Source organism: Tachyglossus aculeatus, chromosome 2, assembly GCF_015852505.1.
Source record: "Tachyglossus aculeatus isolate mTacAcu1 chromosome 2, mTacAcu1.pri, whole genome shotgun sequence".
NCBI lineage: Eukaryota > Metazoa > Chordata > Mammalia > Monotremata > Tachyglossidae > Tachyglossus > Tachyglossus aculeatus.
The window spans coordinates 141632740-141659268 of record NC_052067.1 but is presented as its reverse complement, the minus strand read 5'-3'; the positions used below and the strand labels follow the sequence as shown (position 1 = coordinate 141659268).

The 26529-nt window shown below is 43.6% G+C and overlaps 1 protein-coding gene across 3 annotated transcripts in view; it reads right to left on the bottom strand.

Moving 5' to 3' along the window:
• CCDC91 (coiled-coil domain containing 91) overlaps positions 1-26529 on the bottom strand; it is a 510937-nt gene that overhangs the window by 288316 nt on the left and 196092 nt on the right. For all 3 annotated transcript variants that reach the window (XM_038742360.1, XM_038742369.1, XM_038742367.1), the window contains exon 6: positions 2514-2591. In XM_038742360.1, the coding sequence (XP_038598288.1) occupies positions 2514-2591 (78 nt within the window). The remainder of the gene's footprint in view (positions 1-2513; positions 2592-26529) is intronic.

Below are 26529 nucleotides of genomic sequence, written 5' to 3'. Positions count from 1 at the left end.
TATTTATTGAGTGCTTACTGTGTGCAGAACACTGTACTAAGTGCTTGGGAAGTACAAGTTGGCAACATATAAAGACGGTCCCTACCCAACAGCAGGCTCACAGTCTAGAAGGGGAAGACAGACAACAAAACAAAACGTGCGGACGGGTGTCAAGTTGTCAGAACAAATAGAATGAAAGCAAAATGTACATCATTAACAAAATAAATAGAATAGTAAATATGTACGAGTAAAATAGAGTAATAAATCTGTACAAACATATATATAGGTGCTGTGGGGAGGGGAAGGAGATAGGACGGGGGGGATGGGGAGGAGGAGAGGAAAAAGGGGGCTCAGTCTGGGAAGGCCTGAAGGTATACAGTTTGGACACAGTCCCTGTCCCACGTTGGGCTCACAGTCTTAATCGCCAATTTTTTACAGATGAGGGAACCGAGGTGCAAAGAAGTAAAGTGACTTGCCCAGGGCCACACAGCAGTCATATCGCAGAGCTGGGATTAGAACCCAGGTCCTTCTGACCCCCAAGCCCATGCTCTATCCACTAGGCCCCGCTTCTCCGAAGACAAACCCAACTTAGAAAACACAAAAACAAACTCACACCTTGGACCATATTAGCCACAAACCTAGAGAAAGGAAAACTGCAGTTTACCAGGAGCCTCCTTCCTCTGGAACAAACCAGACAAAAGCCATCATAGGTGAATAATCATGGAATACAAGGGAAGAAGGAAAATATGGCTTACTGGAATCTAAAGAGTTACTATAGCTCCACAAATCACACATAATTTATTTCCTTCTTGCCCATAAGATCAAGCCCAATTTCTTACAATCTGTGCAAGAATGTTGGCTATACCCAGTCCCACAATTGGGATTTAAGCAATCCATTGCTAGGCAACAGCAGAGCAATGGAAAGCTCAGATCCACGTTAATTTTTTTCTCACTAATACTGTAACAAGTGAGAGATGAGGGCAATAAAGGATGAAGACAGGACAGTACAGATAAGCCCTCACAGGTCACAGAGTTCAGACAATCAATAATTCATGGCATTAAGCAGAGGTGGCGAAGTCTCAAATTCTACGGAAGACAAGTTACAGCCAATCTCGCTATTCAATTACAATAATTCTGCGAAGAGTTTGGATACCTCCAGGAAAGTTTCCAGGAAAGAGGTCATCACATTTATTGTGCTTTCTTACTGGGGATATGCTTATGGTCACTGTTTAGGCAATGGGGTATTCACTGAACAGAAACACCAAGATATCTGGGTAGTTGAACCAAATCATGTTTCAAATAACTTTGCTGAGTAGCAAATTTCTCTTCAAAAAATGAAAAACATAATTGCTGCCCACATTTTTCATATTTTTAGCTTTTGCTAAAAGGTTAATCACGTACCCTCATGTCAGAAGCCATTTATGCAGACTTGAAGAAGGAATTCATTTGATATTTTAAATTAATGTGCTTTGCAGGAAGCCCATTATGCCTTGCTTTACACCACAGTCAAAACATTTTGAAAAACAACACTCTCTACAGAGCGTGTTAATAGCTATGCTATCCAGGGCAATGTCTACTGTGCCTGGCACATAGTATGTGTATTATTATTATTATATTGACATTTAGGTTCCATGGGGATGAAGCTAACATGACAGAGAACCAATAATCATCCCAATGCACTTGAAAAGTCAGGATTATTTTTAATGTATAGAGAGATGATGTACCAGGGAAAGCCTATCATAAAGCACAGTTGAAGGAGACATTTCAAGTAGCCATATAAACCAAACAATTTCCTCGAAGATACTTCTATTTTTAAGGAGTGCAAATGTTTTGCCTCAGTAAACCACACCTCGCTACTCTCCTATTACAACCCAGCCCGCAAACTTCGCTCTTCCAATGCCAACCCACTCACTGCACTTCGATCTCGTCTATCTCACTGCCGGCCCCTCATCCACATCCTGCCTCTGGCCTGGAATGCCCTCCTTCTTCATATCTGCCATAGAATTACTCTCCCCACTTTCAAAGCCTTACTGAAGGCACATCTCCTCCAAGAGGCCTTCCCTGACTAAGCGCCCTCCTTTCCACTTCTCCCGCTTCCTTCTGCGTTGCACAGATTTGCTCCCTTCCCGCCCCCCTCAACCCCACAGCACTTATGTCCATATCCTTAATTTATTCATTTACATTAATGTCTGTCTCCCCCTCTAGATTGTAAGCTAGCTGTAGGCAGTGAATATGTTTATTTTATTTTTATTTTATTTTATTTATTTTATTGATATGCTGTACTCTCCCAAGGACTCAGTACAGTGGTCTGCACACAATAAGCGCTCAATAAATGCGATTGATTGACTGATTGATCAGAATTGTGTCTATTTCTCCAAGGCATGAAAAGTATTATGGAAGAGGAATCCTGCACTCCTATAGCTTGGACTTCCTAACTCTGAAAAGGTACTATAAAAGCCAAACATCTCCAGCCATCTGCTTTTCGAATAAAAACAAAATACTTGTGGATATGTCAGCGTTCTTAGACTCTTTACCTTATATTCTTCCACAATAATACTCAGAGCTTCATGGCCAGCTTTCCTCATATCTTCTAGTTCATGCTTATGTTTATCCTGTAAGGGGAGAAGAAATTCCAGATTTTTAGAATAGTAGTTACCAAATGGCCCCCAAACCGAGATAAACCTCCCAACCCATTTTTTTTTTAAATATAAATGACAGAAGGATTGTTTAAATACCATGGACCACAACTCACAAAGCATTAAGTGGGATTAGGGAACTCCACCTTCCCAGAAGGAAATGAAGCTAAGCTGTCATTGTTTCCAAAAAATACTCTGAGGCTATCAACACTTGAGGGAAAAACCCCCAGGAGCACATACAAAGACCAGAAAAGGCCTTGGAGAAGGGCAAACCTTTCTTCCTCTTCACACCACTGATTATGACTTTCTCTTCCATGTAGCAGGATGATTTAGATCCTCCTGTGTCGGGTTACCAGACATTCATAGCCTAAAAGGGCCTAAAACTATTGCATTCTCTCCTAAAAGATGGGAGAGCCTCTCTAATGAGTTTATAAGCAATGTCTCTCCCCCTTGAACCAATCTGCTTCCTTTGTGTTTGAATAATCACAGTAAAAGTAGTTGTTACGTCCTTACCGCGTGCCAAGCACTGTTCTAAATGCTGGAGTAGACACAAGTAATCAGGTTGGACACAGTCCCTGCCCCACATGATGACAGCGATGATGACGATGGTTTTTGTTAAGCGCTTACTATATGCCAAGCACTGCCCTAAGTGCTGGGGTAGATACAAGGTGATCACGTTGTCCCATGTGGGATTCACAGCCTTAATCCCCATTTAACGGATGAGGGAACTGAGACCCAGAGAAGTGAAGTGACTTGCCCAGGGTCACCCAGCAGATAAGTGGCGGAGCCGAGATCGGAACCCAGGTCCTTCTGGCTCCCAGACCTGTGCTTTAACCATTAAGCTTGGCAGCGTGGCTCAGTGGAAAGAGCCTGGGCTTTGGAGTCAGAGGTCATGGGTTCAAATCCTGACTCCCCACTTGTCAGCTGTGTGATTTTGGGCAAGTCACTTAACTTCTCTGGGCCTCGGTTACCTCATCTGTAAAATAGGGATGAAGACTGTGAGCCCCCCGTGGGACAACCTGAGCGCTTTGTAACCTCCCCAGCGCTTAAAACAGTGCTTCGCACATAGTAAGTGCTCAATAAATTCCATTATCTTTTAGACTGTGAGCCCACTGTTGGGTAGGGACTGTCTCTATATGTTGCCAACTTGTACTTCCCAAGCGCTTAATACAGTGCTCTGCACACAGTAAGCGCTCAATAAATACGATTGATGATTAAGCAGCACTGCTTCTTGGTGAAGCCTAGATTACCTAGGTACTCAAGGGTGAATGTGAGCCTATCTTAATAACGATGGTTAAAGCTGTAAAGTTCCTAAGATTTCGAATCACTGAGGTTGAAATTATTGGGCCCAGCGGCATGGGGAAGCCCAGAGGAAGGAGAGAGGGCAGGGCAACCAAATTTTCCTGATGGAAGCCCTTGATCTCCTCAGCTTCTTAAATTGGTAGAGAGCCCAGAGCTACTTGGATCCAAGCCCAGATACAAGTTGTCTGAATAAGAGACCCATGAAGAATCGTATTCTCTCTCAACTCACCAGAAAACTCGCCAACTCCTTTGTCTTTTAGGGTGAAATCCACAGTAGTAGCCACCGGACCAGTTTGCTCTCCTCACATCCACTTCACGATCTGGGATGGGCTCCCGTATTTTTTCCCCCTTGCCAGTGAAACTAACCAAACCCTTCTTCAGTCTTCTAGCAGCCCTTAGTAATTCCCACTAATTACTCGCTATTGACCTCTTCACCCTGACTTTATCTCATCTCTTCTGATTGCTAATGGTATTTTTGGCCTCTCGCCTTCCTGTTAATCATATCAGCATTCCAAAGACATCAAAGTCAAATTTGATAAATGCGTACCACCCACTGTGGAAATATCAGTTTCATTTGGTTTGTTCTGAACATCAGTTATTTCTTTATTTACTTATTCATATTATTCATTCCTTCAATCATATTTATTAAGCGCTTACTGTGTGCAGAGCACTGGACTAAGCATTTGGAAAGTACAATTCAGCAAGAGAGAGAGACAATCCCTGCTCACAGCGGGCTCACAGCCTAGAAATGGGCCTCACTATATTAATGTCTGTCTGCCCCCCTGTAGACTTTAAGCTTGTTGTGGGCTAGGAAGGTGTTTATTTTTATATTATACTCTCCCCAGCGCTTAGTACACTGCTTTGCACACAATAAGCGCTCAATAAATATGATTGAATGAATGAATCAACGAGTAACTCCCCCTAGTCCTGATTTTGTATGATTGGTGAACAAGCCCACACCTGCCCTGTTCACCTTTATAATAATAATAATAATAATGGCATTTATTAAGTGCTTACCATGTGTAAAGCACTGCTCTAAGCCCTGGGTAGGTCACAAGGTGATCAGGTTGTCCCAAGGGGGGCTCACAGTTTTAATCCCCATTTCACAGATGAGGTAACTGAGGCCCAGAGAAGTGAAGTGATTTGCCCAAAGTCACACAGCTGATAATTGGCGGAGCCGGGATTTGAACCCATGACCTCTGACTCCAAAGCCCATACTCTTTCCATTGAGCCCTGCTTTATATTAACAACTGAGTGCTTAAAATATGCCAAGCAGAGTGTACTAAATCCTCAAGGAAATACAAGTCAATTGGTTCCCACATGGGGCTCACAGTAGAAGTAGGAGGGAGAACCAATTTTAAACCCCCATTTTGCAGTTGAGGAAACTGAGGTACAGAGATGTGAAAGTGATCCAGACTAAGCCCCCTTGTTCCTCTGCTCCTCCTCCCCTCGCCATCGCCCTGACCCCCTCCCTCTGCTCTACCCCCCACTCCATAATAATAATAATAATAATAATGGCATTTATTAAGTGCTTACTACGTGCAAAGCACTGTTCTAAGCACTGGGGAGGTTACAAGGTGATCAGGTTGTCCCACAGGGGGCTCACAGTTTTCATCCCCATTTTACAGATGATGTAACTGACGCACAGAGAAGTTAAGTGACTTGCCCAGAGTCACACAGCTGACAATTGGCAGAGACGGGATTTGAACCCACGACCTCTGACTCCAAAGCCCGTGCTCTTTCCACTGAGCCACGCTGCTTCTCACTTGTGTATCTATGTACCTATTTATTATTCTATTAATTTTATTAATGATGTGTATGTATATCTGTAACTCTATTTATTTATTGCTATTGATGCCTGTTGACTTGTTTTAATGTCTGTCTCCCCCATTATGGACTGTGAGCCCGTTGTTGGGTACAGATTGTCTCTGTTGCTGAACTGTACTTTCCAAGGGTTTAGTACAGTGCTCTGCACACAGTAAAACCCCAATAAATATGATTGAATGAATGAAAAACCTGCCCAAGGTCGCACGGCAGGTACATGGCAGATCCAAGATTAGAATCCAGGTTTTCTGACGCCAAGGACCATGCTCTTTCCGTGAGGCCATGCTGACATTTAAAGCACGCTTGCTCTCACTCTTGTCTAGACTGAACGGCCTTATCCTTTCAATCGATCGCCATGTCAGCGTGGCTCAGTGGAAAGAGCCCGGGCTTTGGAGTCAGAGGTCACGGGTTCAAATCCCAGCTCTGCCAATTGTCAGCTGGGTGACTTTGGGCAAGTCACGTCACTTCTCTGGGCCTCAGTTCCCTCATCTGTAAAATGGGGATTAAGACTGTGAGCCCCCTGTGGGACAACCTGATCACCTTGTAACCTCCCCAGAGCTTAGAACAGTGCTTTGCACATAGTAAGTGTTTAATAAATGCCATCATTATTTATTATTATTATTATTATGTCAAAGTACCCCATCTCCCAGAGCACAGGCCTGAGAGTCAGAAGTTCATGGGTTTGAATCCTGGCTCTAATACTTGGCTGCTGTGTGGACTTGGGTAAATCACGTCGCTTCTCTGTGCCTCAGTTACCTCATCTGGAAAATGGGGATTGAGACCGTGAGCTCCATGTGGGAGAGGGAATGCGTCCAACCGATTTGCTTGTATCCACCCCGGAGATTAGTTACAGTGCCTGGCACACAGTAAGCCCCTAACAAATAACCAAATCATTTTAGTTGCCATTTCTGAATTGAACAATACCTAATAAAAAATAATATTCCACTGTAGGTAATAATAATTAATAATAATGGTATTTGTTAAGCACTATGTGTCAGGCACTGTACTAAGTGCTGGGGTGGTTACAAGCAAATTGGGTTGGATGCAGTCTCTTGCCCACAGTCTCAGTCCCCATTTTACAGATGAGGCAAATGAGGCACAGAGAAGTGAAGTGACTTCCTCAAGGTCACACGGCAGACAATTGCGTGGCTCAGTGGAAAGAGCCTGGGCTTGGGAGTCAGAGGTCATTAGTTTGATTCCCGGCTCTGCCACATGTCTACTGTGAGACCTTGGGCAAGTCACTTAACTTCTCTGAGCCTCAGTGGCCTCATCTGTAAAATGGGGATTAAGATTGTGAGCCCCACGTGGGAAAACCTTGTATCTCCCCTGCACTTAGAACAGTGCTTTGCACATAGTAAGCACAGCGTGGCTCAGTGGGAAGAGCCCGGGCTTTGGAGTCAGAGGTTGTGGGTTCAAATCCCGGCTCTACCACAAGTCTGCTGTGTGACCTTGGGCAAGTCACTTAACTTCTCTGAGCCTCAGTTCTCTCATCTGTAAAAATGGGGATTAAGACTGTGAGCCCCACGTGGGACAACTTGATCACACTGTATCCCCCCCAACGCTTTGAACAGTGCGTTGCACATAGTAAGCACTTAACAAATGCCATCGTTATTATTATTATTACCAAATGCCATCATCATCAACTGGCGGAGGAAGACGGGATTAGGACCCATGACCTTCTTACTCCCAGGCCACAGTGCTTTGCACATAGTAAGTGCTTACCAAATGCCATCATCATCAATTGGCGGAGGAAGACGGGATTAGAACCCATGACCTTCTTACTCCCAGGCCCATGTTCTATCCATTACGCCATTAATGGACCAGATGAGCCCAAAGTAAATTATACTGTGGAAAAGGCCTGAAATTATATTTTAAAGCAACTCCCTGATCATCATCATCATCAATCATCAATCGTATTTACTGAGCGCTTACTATGTGCAGAGCACTGTACTAAGCGCTTGGGAAATACAAACTGGCAACATATAGAGACAGTCCCTACCCAACAGTGGGCTCACAGTCTAAAAGGGGGAGACAGAGAACAAAACCAAACATACTAATAAAATAAAATAAATAAATGATCAGTGCAGTGTAAACAAGAATGTCTTGTCCATTTACAACCTGCTTCCTCCAATTCCCACTACGGAAGGGCATCTCCTAAATCTCCTTAATTAATAAAGCAGAGGAACAGTATGGGACCCTCCCTCTGCTTCACACCCTTCCTCAAGCCTGCTCTCCCCACATCTACCTCTAATTGGCTGCCTGCGGTGATCTTTATGTTGTTGGCCTTCTCTTTAATCTGTCCACCTGACACTGAAACTAGCAGAACAGCCCGAGGCCGCCAGCTCTCTCTGCTCAAGCAAAATTCCCCAAATCTACTTCTGAAACACAAAACGAAATGCCTTTCGGGAGCTTATAAAGTTCATAGCATATAATCAACTTCGTAAAGAGTATATTAGTCTTTGAATTATGCCGTTTCACCTCAAAGCTTTCTTCAACCACTTCCCCTTTCTAAAAAAAGTGTGATTTTGCATAAAGAGACTTCAAATATTTCTAAAACCATCACACCCCATCTGGTTTCTCCCAACACTCCGGTAATTGCAAGAGTAGCCTCTCTAATTAACTCGGAAATTTTAGCTTGTCATCATTTTTACTGCCATAAAACATCCATTTTGTAAGGAAATAATACCCTTCCTGATCCACAATATATAGCACATAGTATTCTCGAGGAGGGAGGTATAGAGAACAAAAATGTTTTATTCAGTTCTAGTAAGCCTGTTGTGGGCAGGGATTGCCTCTGTTTACTGCTGTATTGTACTTTCCAAGTGCTTAGTATAGTACTCTGCACACAGTAAGTGCTCAATAAATACAATTGAATGAATGAATATCCCTTAGTATCATGCAATATATGGCCTTCAAATATATACAGTGGTACCTTGTTTGACTACTTAATAGAAGTCTGAAAACTGAAGGGAAGGCTTCTCAACTTCATACCCGCTTATGCCAAAGAAATACATGACTAGGCATTTCCACACAGGTAATTCAGCAATTAGAATGCAAACAAGTCAGGAGTTTTGTTTTATTTAATTTGAACATGACAACTCAAGCCCAAAATAAATAAACCCTTTCAGTCTTATCAGAATTAATCACATACCATAGCTACTCCTTAAATTTGACATGATTCTGGTTGATACTGAAGGAGTGTTCTGTTAAATTATAATTGCTTGACTATACAAACTGCTTCACTGCAAGTAACATTTACGCAGTACAGAAATGAATACATCTTGTGCCTCCCAACTGTGAAAATGGCTAAAATCGAGGTGAGAGTTTCTCTTCTTTGAACACCAAGATAGATTCAGGAGGAATGGAGTCTTAAAATGATGACAAAAAACAACAAACATTAGCGAGCAGAATCAGCTCGATAGCTCGTCACCGAAGTTGTGAGTTGGAAAAAGGCCTCTACACTGGTAAGGCTGAAACCTAGTGACAGAATTGCAGGGATTCAGAGGGCAAAAAGACTGATTTGCTTCCCAGAAACCAGTGGGATATTCTGGGAAGTGTTTCCCTCCTCTGCCAATCAATCAGTCGATCAATCAATGCTTTAAAGCATTAAATTTCCTCGCCTCATCCTACCTCACCTCACTAATCTACTCCGGCCCAGCCTGCACACTCAGGTTTTCTTGAGACGGTTTACTCATCATGCCTCAATCTCATCTATCTCGCCGCCGACTCCTTTCTCACTTCCTCTCCCTCCCCTCCATAACTCCAGACCAACACTCTTTCCAACCACTCGTCCCCCTCTCCATCCCCCCCATCTTACCTCCTTCCCTTCATATATGTATATATGTTTGTACATATTTATTACTCTATTTATTTATTTTACTTGTACATACCTATTCTATTTATTTTATTTTGTTAGTATGTTTGGTTTTGTTCTCTGTCTCCCCCTTTTAGACTGTGAGCCCACTGTTGGGTAGGAACTGCCTCTATGTGTTGCCAACTTGTACTTCCCAAGTGCTTAGTACAGTGCTCTGCACACAGTAAGCGCTCAATAAATACAATTGATGATGATGATGATGATTATTGAGGTCACATCTCCTCCGAGAGGCCTTCCCCGATTAACCCCCCCCCCTTTTCTGCAGCTTGCTTTCCCTTCTCTGTCGTCTGTGCACTTGGGTCTGTGACTTTTTGACATTTGATAATCGCCCACCCCTCCAACCCCACAGAACGGCACAGTACATACCTTCAAATTATATATCGTGAATCATTTATTCATATTAACGACTGTCTGCCCCTCTAGACTACAAGCTGGTTGTGGGTAGGGAGTGTGCTAATTCTTTTGTATTGTACTCTCCCAGGCACTTAATCATCATCATAATCATAATAATAATATCATTCATTAAGCACTTACTATGTGCAAAGCACTGTTCTAAGTGCTGGGGAGGTTACAAGGTGATTCATTCATTCATTTAATCATATTTACTGAGCGCTTACTGTGTGCACAGCACTGTATTAAGCGCTTGTGAAGTACAAGTTGGCAACATATAGAGACGGTCCCTACCCAACAGCGGGCTCACAGTCTAGAAGATCAGGTGATCTAGGTGATCAGGTTGTCCCACCGGGGGCTCACAGTCTTAATCCCCATTTTACAGATGAGGGAACTGAGGTCCAGAGAAGTGAAGTGACTTGTCCAAAGTCACACAGCTGACAATTGGCGGAGCCGGGATTTGAACCCATGACCTCTGAATCCAAAGCCCGGGCTCTTTCCATTTAATACAAGGCTTCGCACGTAGTCATTGCTCAATAAATACCACTGATTGATTGATGGTACAGAAGCAGCATGGCTCAGTGGAAAGAGCACGGGCTTGGGAGTCAGAGGTCACAGGTTCGAATTCTGGCTCTCCTACATGTCTGTTGTTAGCGCTTAGTACAGTGCTCTGCACATAGTAAGCGCTCAATAAATACGATTGATTGATTGATTGATTGTTGTGTGACCTTGGGCAAGTCAATTCACTTTTCTGTGCCTCAGTTACCTCTCATTTGTAAAATGGGGATGAAGACTGTGAGGCCCACGTGGGGCAACCTGATCACCTCATACCCCCTCCAGCGCTTAAAACAGTGCTTCACACATGGTAAGCGCTTAACAAATACCATCATTATTATTATTATTTACTGAGCGTTTACCAGGTGCAGAGAGCACTGTACTGAGTGCTTAGGAGAGTATAATTCAATCCAGTTGGTAGACATGTTCCTTCCCTACCCACAACGAGCTTACAGTCTGGAGGGGGAGGCAGACATTGATATAAACAGTGTTTTGCACCTAGTAAGCACTCAATGTATTCAACTGAATGAATAAATAAATTACCGATACATAAAACAAGCACTTTGGGGCTGAGGGGGAGATGACTATCAAGTGCACAGATTCAAGTGTACAGGCGAAGCGGACGGGAGAGAGAGTAGGGGAAATGGGGGTGTAACTAAGGAAAGCCTCTTGGAGAAGATGTGATTCTGATGAGGCTTTGAGGCTTTGAAGGGAGAGTGGCGCTTTGTAGAATATGAAGGGGAAGGGAAGTCCTGAACCAGAGGCAGGATATGGGCGAGGGGTTAGCAGGGAGAAAGACAAAAATTGAGGTGCGGTGAGTTGGATGGCATTAGAGGAAGCAAGTGTGGGGGCTGGGTGGTGGTAGTAAATCACTGAGGTAACATAATAATGATAATAATGATGGTATTTGTTAAGTGCTTACTATGAGCAAAGCACTGTTCCAAGTACTGGGGAGGTTACAAGGTGATCAGGTTGTCCCACAGGGGGCTCAGAATTTTAATCCTCATTTTATTATTATTATTATTAATAATAATAATGGCATTTATTAAGTGCTTACTATTTGCAAAGCACTGTTCTAAGCGCTGGGGAGGTTACAATAATAATAATGATAATAATAATAATAATGATAATAATGGTGGTTGTTAAGCACTTACTATGTGCAAACCACTGTTCTAAGTGCTGAAGCACTGTTCTAAGTGTCAAATAATAATGATGGCATTTATTAAGTGCTTACTATGTGAAAAGCACTGTTCTAAGCGCTGGGGAGGTTACAAGGCAATCAGGTTGTCCCACAGGGGGCTCACAGTCTTCATCCCCATTTTACAGATGAGGTAACTGAGGCCCAGAGAAGTTAAGTGACTTGCCCAAAGTCACACAGCTGACAATTGGCAGAGTCTGGATTTGAAACCATGACCTCTGACTCCAAAGCCCGGGCTCTTTCCACTGAGCCATGCTGCTTCTGATGAGGGAACTGAGGCACCGAGAAGCGAAGTGACGTGCCCAAAGTCACAGAGCTGACAGTTGGCGGAGCCAGGATTTGAACCCCTGACCTCTGACTCTGTATATATGTTTGTACATATTCATTACTCTATTTATTTATTTATTTATTTTACTTGTACATATCTGTTCTATTTATGTTATTTTGTTAGTATGTTTGGTTTGTTCTCTGTCTCCCCCTTTTCGACTGTGAGCCCACTGTTGGGTAGGGACCGTCTCCATATGTTGCCAACTTGTACTTCCCAAGCGCTTAGTACAGTGCTCTGCACACAGTAAGTGCTCAATAAATATGATTGATTGATTGATTGATTGACTCCAAAGCCCGGGCTCTTTCCACTGAGCCACGAACTGACTGCTTTAAAGTCACCGGTGAGGTATTTCGGGTTGATATGGAGGGAGATGGGCAACCACTGAAGTTCTGTGGCATGTGGGGAGACCAGGACTTCATGTCTTCTTAGAAATTTAATCCAGGCAACAGAGTGGAGTGTGGACCAGAGTGAGGAGAGACAGGAGGCAGGGAGGTCTTCAAAGAGGTTGATGCAATAGTCAAGGCAGGATAGCGTCGCACTGACTTGCTCCCTTTATATTAATAATGATGATGGCATTTATTAAGCGCTTACTATGTGCAAAGCACTGTTCACCTGCCCCCAGCCCCATAAGCACTTATGTATATACCCATACTATATTTATTTCTATTAGTGTCTGTCTCCCTTTGTAGACTGTTATAGGCAGGGAATGTGTCTTTTCATTATATTGTACTCACCCAAGAGCTTAGTACAGTGCTCTGCACACAGTAAGCGCTCAATAAATACGACTGAGTGAATGAGTGATAGGATAAGTACTTGGATCAACGTGGTAGTAGTTTGGATGGAGAGGAAAGGGTGGAATTTTAGTGATGCTGTAAAGATGAAAAGGAGAGGATTTGGTGACACGCTGAACATGTGGGTGGAATGAGAGAGATTTGTGTATTCATTCATTCATTCAATCGTATTTATTGAGCGCTTACTGTGTGCAGAGCACTGTACTAAGCACTTGGGAAGTACAAGTTTGTGTATAATGCCGAGGTTACAGGCTTGTGAGCCAGGGAGGACAGTGGTGCTTTACACTGACGGGAAAATCAGAGGGAGCACAGGGTTTGGGTCGGAAGATGAGGAGTCTTGTTTAATTTGAGGTGCCAGTGGGAAATCCAAGCAGGGATGTCTTGAAGGTGGCAGGAAGTGCGAGACTGTGAAGCAGGAGAGAGGTCAGGGATGGAGAGGTAGAATTGGGAAACATCCACAGGGATGGTGATTCAAGTCACGGGGGCGATTGAGTTCTCCAAGGGAGTGGGCTTAGCTGGAGAATAGAAGGAGACCCAGAACTGAGCGTGGAGGGACCCCCACAGGGGGAGGCAGAGGAGGAGCCCGTGAAAGAAACTGAGATGGGCCGGACAGACAGACAGGAGGAGAACCAGTGCTTAGAACAGTGCTTTGCACATAGTAAGCGCTTAATAAATGCCATAAAAAAAACAAACAAAAAAAAAAAACAGGAGAGGACAGGAATGGTGAAGCCATATTTAGCTAATGTTTCCAAGAGGAGGGCATGGTCTACAGTGCTGAAGGCAGTTGAGAAGTCGAGGAGGATTATGGTAGGGGCAATTAAATTTGGCAAGAAGGTCACTGGTGACTTTAATAATAATAATGATGGCATTTGTTAAGCGCTTACTATGTGCAGAGCACTGTTCTAAGCGCTGGGGAGGATGCAAGGTGATCAGGTTGTCCCATGTGGGGCTCACAATCTTAATCCCCATTCATTCATTCATTCATTCATTCAATCATATTTATTGAGCACTTACTGTGTGCAGAGCACTGTACTATGCGCTTGGGAAGTACAAGTTGGTAACATATAGAGACGGTCCCTACCCAACAGTGGGCTCACAGTCTAGAAGGGGTAGACAGACAACAGAACATAACATATTTTGCCTGATCCCCATTTTACAGTAACTGAGGCCCAGAGAAGTGAAGTGACTTGCCCAAAGTCACACAGCTGACAATAGGTGGAGCCAGGATTAGAACCCATGACCTCTGAACTCCCAAGCCCGGGCTCTTTCCACTGAGCCATGCTGCTTCTCAGAGAGGGTAATTTCTTTAGAGAGGGCAATTTCCATGGAGTGAATAGAGCAAAAGCCATATTGGAGGGAATAAAGGAGAAAACTGGAGGAGCGGAAGAGGAGACAGCAAACGTAGATAACTCACTGAAGGACTTTGAAGGGGAATAATAATAGTAATTACGGTATTTGTTAAGCGTTTACTATGGGTCAGGCACTGTACTAAGTGCTTGGGTGGATACAAGTGAATTGGGTTGGACACAGTCCTTGTCTCGATTCCCATTTTACAGATGAGGTAACGGAGGCACAGAGAAGCGAAGTAAGTTTCCCAAGGTCACATAGAAGACATAGCAGTGTGGCTCAGTGGAAAGAGCATGGGCTTTGGAGTCAGAGGTCATGGGTTCAAACCCCGGCTCCGCCAATTGTCAGCTGTGTGACTTTGGGCAAGTCACTTCACTTCTCTGGGCCTCAGTTACCTCATCTGTAAAATGGGGATTAAGACTGTGAGCCCCCCCGGGACAACCTGATCACCTTGTAACCTCCCCAGTGCTTAGAACAGTGCTTTAAACGTAGTAAGCGCTTAATAAATGCTATTATTATTTATTATTATCATTATTATGTCCATATCCGTTATTTATTTCTTCATATCAACGTCTGTCTCCCCCTCTAAACTGTAAGCTCCGGGTTGTGTCCCTTATCCTGTTGTGTTCTACTCTCCAAAGCGTTTCTACTCTCCCAAGTCCTCTCAGGAGGCCTTCCCAGACTGAGCCCCCTCTTTCCTCTCCCCCTCCTTCCCCTCTCCATCCCCCCTCCCCGCCTTGCCTCCTTCCCTTCCCCACAGCACCTGTAAATATGCATATATGTTTGTACGTATTTATTACTCTATTTATTTATTTTACTTGTACATATCTATTCTACTTATTTTATTTTGTTAATATGTTTTGTTTCATTCTCTGTCTCCCCCTTCCAGACTGTGAGCCCACCGTTGGGTAGGGACCGTCTCTATATGTTGCCAACTTCGACTTCCCAAGCGCTTAGTACAGTGCTCTGCACACAGTAAGCGCTCAATAAAAACGATTGATTGATTGATTGATTAGTACAGTGCCCTGCTCACATAATAACTCAGTAAATACGGCTGACTGAATTAAGCAGTACACCCCATCATGGCTAGTACATGCCAATGGTACGCCATCGGATCTGGGCGTTCTGCCACACTTCATGGCTCTGGCTACAGGAGGGACTTAGTCAAGCATTGGATGTTGGCAGCACGTTCTTTGTAGAGTATTTGTAGAGTATTAACTAATACTATTATTATTATCATTACCATTATCATTATTTAAGGTTCCTTCTTTGTGCAGGAACTCTTCTTTCACGATGGAGGGAATGCTAGGGAAATCACTGAAATGGATTTCCTGCCAGTTTAAGAGAAGCAGAGTGACGTAAAAGAGAAGCAGCGTGGTCTAGTGGATAGAGCCCGGGCCTGGGGCTCCGAAGGACCTGGGTTCTAATCCCGGCTCCGCCACTTGTCTGATTGTGTGACCCTGAGCAAGTCACTTCACATCTCTGGCCCTCCGGTACCTCACCTGGAAAATGGGGATTGAGACTGTGAGCCCCACATGGGACAGGGACTGTGTCCAACTCAATTTGCTTGTATCCACCCCAGTACTGAATGTGTGCCTGGCAAATAGTGCTTAACAAACACCACAATAATAGTTTTTATCATTATTACCTTCTATTTACCCCAGCACTGAATACGGTGCCTGGAACATAATAAGCAGTTAACTACTACTATTATTATTATCGTTACCATTATCATTATTTAAGGTTCCTTCTTTGTGCGGAAACTGATTTTTTGAGCCTCATGTGGGACAGGGATTTGTCCAACCTTTTCATTCGTATTTACTGAGGGCTAACTGTGTGCAGAGTACTGTACTAAGCGCTTGGAAAGTACAATTCGGCAACAGATAGTGACAATCCCTACCCAACAATGACCTCACAGTCAGGGAGGTGGGGAGACAGACAACAAAACAAAACAAATTGTATCTACCTCAGCACTTAGAACAGTGCTTGGCACCCAGTAAGCGCTTAAAAATACCATTATTATTATTATTATTATTATTATTATTATTATTATTATTATTCTCTTCTAATCATTGGCTCTTGGTTTGGATTTGGACCTCACAGCCTTATAGCTCTATAATTTTGGCACCTTTCCACTGGGCAAGCGTGCTTCTTCGCTTATCTATATCCCACAACTGAGGCTTCAAGAACCATCTATTAGATGGTTCTAATCCTGTCTCCTGTGGGAACTTGGGCAAGTCCCTTGACTTCTCTGGGCCTCAGTTCCCTCATCTGAAAAATGGGGATCGAGACTGTGAGCCCCATGTGGGACAGGGACTGCGTCCAACCTGATTTGCTTATATGCATCCCAGTGCTTAGTATAGTGCCTGGCATATAGTAAGTGCTTAACAAATACCATCATTACTATTATTATTACAGCTAGGTATATTGTAATGTTTCCTGAGCTCAAACAATTAAAAGTATCACTAAGGAAAGAAGCATAGCCCGCCCACTATACTGACAGTGAGCCCACTGTTGGGTAGGGACTGTCTCTATATGTTGCCAACTTGTACTTCCCAAGCACTTAGTACAGTGCTCTGCACACAGTAAGTGCTCAATAAATACGATTGATTGATTGAAGGAAATGTATGGACCCTCATCATGACAGGAAATTGTTCTCCAGGACACCAGGTATTCAAACCCTTCAGCAGAAAATGCATCATAAACTATTTGATAACAGCTGGTATGCAAGCCATAAAATAGCATAAGCCTTGGCTACTTTTATTATTGATTTTGAGCCAGGTCCTGCTTAACTGACCTCATAATTACTTCCATGTTACCTATTTCCATATCTAGCATGCCTGACCGACTTGTGAGACACAACTGTTTCAGCTTTGACCATTGTATTCCTTAAATATACACATTTTTTGCAACAAAGTCACCTGAGGAAAAGGGAAAGTATTTGAATTTCAAGAACCTTTTCCTGTTGAAATCAAGCAGTCTGTTTGGCCTAGGTTTATCAGGCTTCTCAGATCATGTGATACAACAGAGTACCCCTCATCTGCTAAGTCAGCTGTTCTAAAAAACACTTGATATGCTGAGAACTGACCTTTTATATTTTCTGCTTTTTCTTCGTTCAAAAGGAAAGCCTGATTTATGGAAACAAGCCTATACGATCCAGTGTGTGATAGCCTAAACTCCATATCATTATAAATTAAATGAGCTGAGCGGAATGCACATGGGAAAATTGCAAATGGCAGACTTTTCCCAACGAATGACCCTGGAGTCAAGAAAGAAAAAGATGTCTAATTTACCAATCAATAGTTTTTCAGTCGGTCAATCATATTTACTGAACGTTTACAGTAGAGTGTAGAGCACCGTACTGAGTTCTTGGGAGAATACGATATAACAGACATATTCCCTGCCCACAACCAGCTCACAGTCTACATAGGGAGATAGGTATTAATATAAATAAATAAAACCAAGTGCTAGGGTGATGCAGAAAGGAAAGGCAGTAGGGGAATCTAGAGATTAGTTAGGGAAGAGCACTTACTGTGCTCTTAGTAATGATGGTATTTGTTAAGCACTTACAATGTGCCGGGCACTATACTAAGCACAGAGAAGTAGCGTGGCTCAGTGGAAAGAGCCCGGGCTTTGGAGTCAGAGGTCATGGGTTAAATTCCAGCTCCTCCAATTGTCAGCTGTGTGACCTTGGGCAAGTCACTTAACTTCTCTGGGCCTCAGTTACCTCAACTGTAAAATGGGGATGAAGACTGTGAGCCCCACGGGGAACAACCTGATCACCTTGTAACCTTCCCAGCACTTAGAACAATGCTTTGCACATAGTAAGCGCTTAATAAATGCCATCATTATTATTATTATTACTGTGTGCAGAGCACTGTACTTAGTGCTTGGGAGAGTCAGCGCTTAGAACCGTCCTTGGCACATAGTAAGTGCTTAACAAATACTATCATCATTGTTATTTTTATTATTATTATTATTATTACACTATAACAGCTTTGGCAGACACTTTCTAAGTTTAGGATTCAAAGAGGACGATTCTTATTTATATATAAAAGCACTCCTCTACTAGAGAAACACTTAACAGGATCAGTTAAGAAAACATTTTCCAAGTATACTGGAGTGGTGATTCTGTAATGCACTGTTTTCTCTTCCACATCTATTAATAATAATAACAATAATAATAATGGTATTTGTTAAGCCATTATTCTTTCCCTGGCACTGTTCTAAGCCCTGGGGTAGATACAAGGTAATCATGTCGGACACAGTCCCTGCCCCACATGGGGCTCACAGTCTTCATCCCCGTTTTCCAGATGAGGTAACTGAGGCCCAGAGAAGTGAAGTGACTTGCCCAAAGTCACACAGCAGACAAGTGGCAGAGCCAGGATTAGAACTCATGAGCTTCTGACTCCCAAGTTTGTGCTCTATCCATTTTATTTTGCTGTGCTTTGTGAGCCCCTTCTGAGACAGGAATTCATCTGTCTAATCTGTTGATAGTGCAAGAGAAAAACCAGGATCACTCCATAGAGAGAACAGCAAAGCTCGAATCAATCAACCAATAAATAACACTAATAATAATAATAATAATAATAATAATAATAATAATAATAATGATAATAATAACGGTATTTTTTAAGCATTTACTATATGCACAGCACTGTTCTAAGCACTGGGGGGGATACAAGGTGATGAGGTTGTCCCATGTGGGGCTCACAATCTTAATCCCCATTTCACAGATGAGGTAACTGAGGCACAGAGAAGTTAAGTGACTTGCCCAAAGTCACACAGCTGACAATCGGTGGAGCTGGGATTTGAACCCATGACCTCTGACTCCGAAACCCGTGCTCTTTCCACGAAGCCATACTGCTTCTTTCATACATGGTACTATTGAGCATTTAGGATGTGCAGAGCACGCACTAATTAAGACAGTACAGCAGAGTTAGTTGTTCCGTTAATCACACTTACAGAGCATCTACTGTGTCCAGAATGATGAACTAAGCGCTTGGGAAAGTACAATACAACAAAAACCAAACCCATTCCCTGCCCACAACAACTTTAGAGATATGATTTAGAGAAGCAGCGTGGCTCAGTGGGAAAGAGCCCGGGCTTTGGAGTCAGAGGTCATGGGTTCAAATCCCAGCTCTGCCAATTGTCAGCTGTGTGACTTTGGGCAAGTTACTTAACTTCTCTGGGCCTCAGTTACCTCATCTGTAAAATGGGGATTAAGACTGTGAGCCCCCTGTGGGACAACCTGCTCACCTTGTAACCTCCCCAGCGCTTAGAAAAGTGCTTTGCACATAGTAAGCGCTTAATAAATGCCATCATCATGATTCCTGCGGGCATGAATCACGGTGATTTTTAGTGTTCTTGAGGTCTCACAGCTAGTCTGTTCTGTGACTTCATACGTGTGTGTGTGTGTGTTTGTTTAAACCAAAGTGATTTTTACTGCTGTTGAGGTCCCACAGCTATTCTATTCTTTTACTGCATCTGTGTGTGCATGTGTGTGTACAAATCCCAGTGATTTCGAGAGTTGTTGAGCTCTTATAACCATTCTTTTCTGTAACTCTTTGTGTGTGTCTGTGTGTGTGTGTGTGTGTGTGAGAGAGAGAGAGAGAGACACAGAGAGAGAGAGAGAGAGAGAATCCCAGTGATTTTTGCAGCTGTTGAGATTTCAAACTTTCTATCCTGCGACTGCACATTTCCCCCTCTAGACTGCGAGCTCGTTACGGGCAGGGGATGTGTCTGTTTGTCATTGTACTGTCCTCTCCCAAGCGCTTAGTACAATGCTCTACCCACAGTAAGGGCTCCATAATTACGATTGAATGCTTAAATGAATGTGTGTGAATCCCAGTGATTTTTACAGCTCGTGAGGTCTCGCAGCTATTGGGTTTTGTGACTGCTCACGTGTGAGGACGTGTATGTGCATGAATCCCAGTGAATTTAACAGCTCTTGAGGTCTCACAGCTATTGGATTTAGTGACTGCACACACGTGTGAGTGTGTGTGGGTGTGTGTGCATGAATCCCAGTGAATTTTACAGCTCTTGAGGTCTCACAGCTATTGGACGCTGTGAGTGAATGCGTTTCTGTGTGTGTGTATACGAATCCCAGTGATTTTTCCAGCTGTTGAGGGCTCACAGGTATTCTCTCCTGCTACTGTACACGTGCGTGTGAGAATCCCCTTTACAGCTGTTCAGGGGTCCCAGCTATTCTATTAGGTGCTCAATAAATACAACTGAATGAATGAAAGAATTCTATGACTGCACATGTGTGTATAAATCCCAGTCATTTTTCCAGCTTTTGAGGGCTCACAGGTATTATAATTTTTGACTTTGTGTGTTTGTGTGTCTGTGTGTGTGAATCCCAGTGATTTTTCCAGCTGTTGAGGGCTCACAGCTATTCTCTTCTGACTGCACATGTGTGTGGATGTGGATGCGTGTGCATGAATCCCAGTGGATTTCTCCAGCTGTTAGAGTCTCGATGGTATTGTATTTTATGACCTCATGTGTGCATGTGTCTGTATGCAAATCACAGCGATTTTTCCAGCTATTGAGGGCTCACAGCTATTCTATTCCCTGTGTGTGCGTGTATACACACACACACACACATATATATATCTACACATACTTACATGCACTCATATATATATAATATACACACATACATGTGTATGTGTGTATATTATATATATGTATGTATGTGTATATATGTATATATGTTTGTGTGTATATACATATATATATAGATATATCTATATCTATCTATCTGTGTGTGTGTGTGTGTGTGTACATGAATCCCAGTGATAGTTCCATTCATTCATTCATCCATTCGTATTTATTGAATGAATTTATTCCAGCTTTTGAGGTCTCAGAGGTACTCTATTTTGTGACCTCACATGGGTGTGTGTGTGTGTGTGTGTGTGTGTGTGTGTGTGTGTGAATGCCAGTGATTTTTCCAGCTGTTGAGGGCTCACAGCTATTCTGTTCTGTGACTGCACATGTGTGTATGTGAATGTGTGTGCATGAATCCCAGTGATATTTCCAGCTCTTTGAGGTCTCACGGGTACTGTAACCTGCGACCTCACATGGATGCGCGCGCGCGTGTGTGTGTGTGTGTGTGTGTGTGTGTGTGTGTGTGTGTGTGTGTGAATCCCAGTGACTTTCCAGCAGTTGAGGCCTCCCAGCTATTCTCTTCTGTGACCACACACGGCAGCCGTTCTCTCCATCAGCCACTTCTTAAGGTATCACCCTGGGACCAGGTGATGGCACAGAATAAACCAACACCATGACAACAAAAAACTGTTCAAGTGTTAATAATAATAATAATAATAATAACAATAATAATAATAATAATATTTGTTAAGCACTTACTATGTGTGAAGCACTGTTCTAAGTGCTGATAATGATGGCATTTATTAAGCACTTACTATGTGCAAAGCACTGTTTTAAGAGCTGGAGCAGATACAAGGTGATCAGGTTGTCCCACGTGGGGCTCACAGTCTTAATCCCCATTTTACAGATGAGGTCACTGAGACACAGAGAAGTTGAGTGACTTGCCCAAAGTCACACAGCTGACAATTGGTGGAGTCGGGATTTGAACCCATGACCTCTTACTGTAAAGCCCGGGCTCTTTTCCACTGAGCCACGTTGCTTCTGGCAGTAGGTCAAATCTTCCCCCTCTTGCTCATCGGGAGCGGACCACCTCTCCCCCTCCCCACTAGACCGTAAGCTCATCTGGGCAGGGAATGTCTGTTTATTGCTGTATTATACTCACCCAAACGCTTTGTACAGTGCTCTGCATAAAGTAAGCACTCAATAAATATGAATGAATGAATGAATGAATGAATGACCAGTATTCATTCATTCATTCATTCAATCGTATTTATTGAGCGCTTACTGTGTGCAGAGCACTGTACTAAGCGCTTGGGAAGTACAAGTCAGCAACATATAGAGACGGTCCCTACCCAAAAACGGGCTCACAGTCTAGAAGGGGGAGACAGACAACAAAACATGTAGACAGGTGTCAAAACCGTCAGAATAAACAGAATTAGAGCTATATGCACACATAAAGGGGCATAAAAGGCTGACCATTGCATTTTCATGCACAGAGCTTGCAAATGAACAAGAAATTCTCTTTCAAAGATATGCTCACTGAAGCAATCCTCAACCTCTGTCCCACAGCACTTATATAATAATAATAATGATGGCATTTATTAAGCGATTACTATGTGCAAAGCACTGTTCTAAGTGCTGGGGAGGTTACAAGGTGATCAGATTGCCCCATGGGGGGCTCACAGTCTTAATCCCCATTTTACAGATGAGGTAACTGAAGCCCAGAGAAGTTAAGTGGTTTGCCCAAAGTCACACAGCTGACAGTTGGCGGAGCTGGGATTTGAACCCATGACCTCTGCCTCCAAAGCCAGGGCTCTTTCCACTGAGACACGCTGCTTCTCTAATGGATATACACAGATTATACATATCCGTGTCTGATAACTCTGTTGCATTATGTTCGCCCAAGCGCTTAGTATGGTGCACTGCGCTTCGCGCTCAATAAATACGACTGATTGATTGATTGATATTTGTAACTTATGTGAACGTCTCTCTTCCGCTCTAGACTGTAAGCTCATTGTGGGCAGGACACACATCTTCCACCTCCATTATATTGTACTCTTCCAAGTGCTTAGTACAATGCTCGCTTTGCATTTTCATTCATTCAATCGTATTTATTGAGCGCTTACTGTGTGCAGAGCACTGTACTAAGCGCTTGGGAAGTACAAGTTGGCAACGTATAGAGACGGTCCCTACCCAACAGTGGGCTCACAGTCTAGAAGCACTTAGTAAGCGCTCAATAAATACCATCGAACGATTAACTGATATCTGGAATTTAGGTGAATGTCCCTCTCCTCTTCTAGACTGTAAGCTCTCTGCGGGCAGGGAACGTGAATTCCAACTGTTATATTCTAAATTCCCAAGTGTTTAGCATAGTGCTCTGCACAGAGTAAGTGCGCAACACATATGGCTGATTGATTGGCTGATAAAGCAGAAAAGCAGCATTTTGTAGTAGATAGAGCATGGGCCTGGGCATCAGAAAGTTGTGGGTTCTAACCTCAGCTCAACCACGTCCCTGTTGTATGACCCTGGGCATGTCACTTCACTTCTCTGAGCCTCACTTCCCTCATCTGTAAAATGGGGATTGAGACTGTGAGCCCCACATGGGACAGGGACTGTGTCCAACCCGATTTGCTTGTACCCACCTAAGAGCTTAGTACAGTGCCTGGCTCCTAGTACGTGCTTAATAACTACCATCATCATCATTAGGGCTTCACAATCAATCAATCAATCAATCGTATTTATTGAGCGCTTACTGTGTGCAGAGCACTGTACTAAGCGCTTGGGAAGTACAAGTTGGCAACATATAGAGACAGTCCCTACTCAACAGTGGGCTCACAGTCTAAATTCAAAACTCCAGCCTATTTACTGATGGACTTGAGCAGACCAGCAGAATCTCCTCTGCTGTCACCTGAGTTTCTGAGGACACGCAGACAACCGCGCTCCAATACACCAGTCCTTCGAGATGCCAGAAAGAAAACTCTGAGAAGGAACCAAGAATTCTTCAATGCCAGAAAAAAGCGTTTGTAACACTTCAAAACAGCTCATAATAGCGACATGGAGAGAAAGAAAGAGCATCTATACAGGCCAATGTCCATTTTCAAACAAAGATAGGCAACTTCTGAGGAGAAACGAGGTGGTTTAGTGGATACAGCATGGGCCTTGAGGCTGTGAGCCCCATGTGAGGCATGGACAGTGTCCAACTTCATTTGCTTTTATCCGTCCCAGCGCTTAGTCTTTTAGACTGTGAGCCCACTGTTGGGTAGGGACTGTCTCTATATGTTGCCAATTTGTACTTCCCAAGCGCTTAGTACAGTGCTCTGCACATAGTAAGCGCTCAATAAATACGATTGATTGATTGATTGATTAGTACAGTGCCTGGCACATAGTCAGCGCTTCACAAATACCATCATTATTATTACTAGACTGTGAGCCTGTTGTTGGATAGGGCCCGTTTCTATATGTCGCTGATTTGTTCTTCCCAAGCGCTTAGTACAGTGCTCTGCACACAGTAAGCGCTCAATAAATTCGATTGAATGAATGAATGAATTGTTACAGTCCCTGTCCCTCAAAAGGCTCTGTCTAAGTAGGAGGGAGAACGGGTATTGACTGAATTCCCATTTTCCAACTGAAGAAGGGCACAGATGCTTCTGTGCGGCCATCTTTTAGAGCCTCTAAACACCCTTCATTTCTGTCAGACTAATACCTATAAATGTACATATCTTTAAACTTCATGTACAAATCTTTAACTTTTATGCTCATATCTTTAAATAATAATAATAATTGTGGTATTCATTAAGCGCTTACTATGTGCCAGGCACTCTCCTAGTGCTGGGGTACTCGTAGAGTACATCAGGACAATGGCCCCTGTACCGCATAGGACTTACATTCTTAATAATAATTATAATGATAATAATGATGGTATTTGTTAAGTGCTTACTATGTGCCAAGCACTGTTCTAAGCGCTGGGAGATACAGGATAATCTACTTCTACTTCAGAAGCAGCGTGGCTCAGTGGAAAGAGCCCGGGCTTTGGAGTCAGAGATCACGGGTTCAAATCCTGCTCCACCAATTGTCGGTCTGTGATTTGGGACAAGTCACTTCTCTGTGCCTCAGTTACCTCACCTGTAAAATGGGGATGAAGACTGTGAGCCCCACATGGGACAACCTGATCACCTCGTAACCACTCCAGGGCTTAGAATGGTGTTTTGCACATAGTAAGCACTTAATATATGCCATCATTATTATTGTTAATCAGGTTGTCCCACGTGGGGCTCACAGTCTTAATCCCCATTTAACAGATGAGGTAACTGAGGCACAGAGAAGTTAAGTGACTTGCTGAAGGTCACAAAGCAGGTGAGTGGCAGAGTGGGATTAGAACCCAAGTCCTCTTAATCCCCTTATTTTACAGATAAGGCAACCAAGGCACAGAGATGTGAAATGACTTGGCCAAGGTCACACAGTAGACAAGTGGTGAAGCCAGGACTAGAACCCATGACCTTCTGGCTCCCAGGCACATGCTCTACCCACTGTGCCACACTACGTACATATCTTTAAATGTTAGGTTTGCATCTTAAATCTTATGTACAAATCTTTAAATTATATTCTCAATTGCTCATTTATTCATATTAATGTCTGTCTCTCCCCAAGACCGTGAACTCGCTGTGGGTTGGGAACGTGTCTGTAAATTCTGCTGTACTGTGATTTCCCACACATTTAGTCCAGTGCTCTGCACATAGTCAGCACTCAATAAATTGATTGATTGATTGATTGCTAATCTGTCAATCTGGCCTTGGCATCTTCTCTATTAATCCTGCTCCATGGCCCCAGGTGATGGTCAGTCATCCCAACAGTGTCTGCTCACTCTGTTGTATTATACTTTCCCTTGCGCTCAGTACAGTGTTACGGCAATCAATCAATAGTATTTATTGAATGTGTCTCCCTTTCAGGACAACACCTGGAGAGTTTCCAGTCTCGGCTATGGGAGGGAGAGTTGAGGAGAGGCCTACCCGTTTCCATTTCTAGCTCGGGCAGTGGTTAGTGAGTGGCAAGCAATCCGCTACAAGTCAAAACTCACCGATGCTGGGCAGCAGCAGCAGGGGAGAGAGTTGAGGGTGGAGTCTCAAGTTTAATGTGCAGAAGGAGGCAATGGTCAACCACTTCTGGATTTTGACCAAGAAAACTCTCGGATCCACTACCAGAATGGCTGCAGATGGAGGCTGGGCGAGATATGTGTGTCGAGTTGTTATGGGTTGGAGATGACTCAACAGCATAAGACAAGATTGAGTGCTTATGGTGTGCAGAGCACTGTACCAGAAGCGCGGCAGAATACAAGATAACAGGGTTGGTAGACACATGCCCTGCCCATAGTAAGCGCTCAGTAAAAACCAGTGATCGATCGTCAAACACGGGTGTTGCCTGGCTCTTGGTCCTTCACTGGTCTGGCATGAACGATGACTTGATGCAACTATCCATCCCTTCCCACAGCAAATCTGGCCACTGCCCAAAGAGCGGGAGGCCTGAGACAGGAGGGAAAAAGTCAGGGGAGAGAGTGGTGGGAATGGCAATTCCTAGGAGGATATTGAGAAACAGCGTGACATAGTCGATAGATAACGAGCCTGAGACTCGGGGACCCGGGTTCTAATCCCAGCTGCGACGCTTGTCTGCTGTGTGACCTTGGGCAAGCCACCTCGCTACTC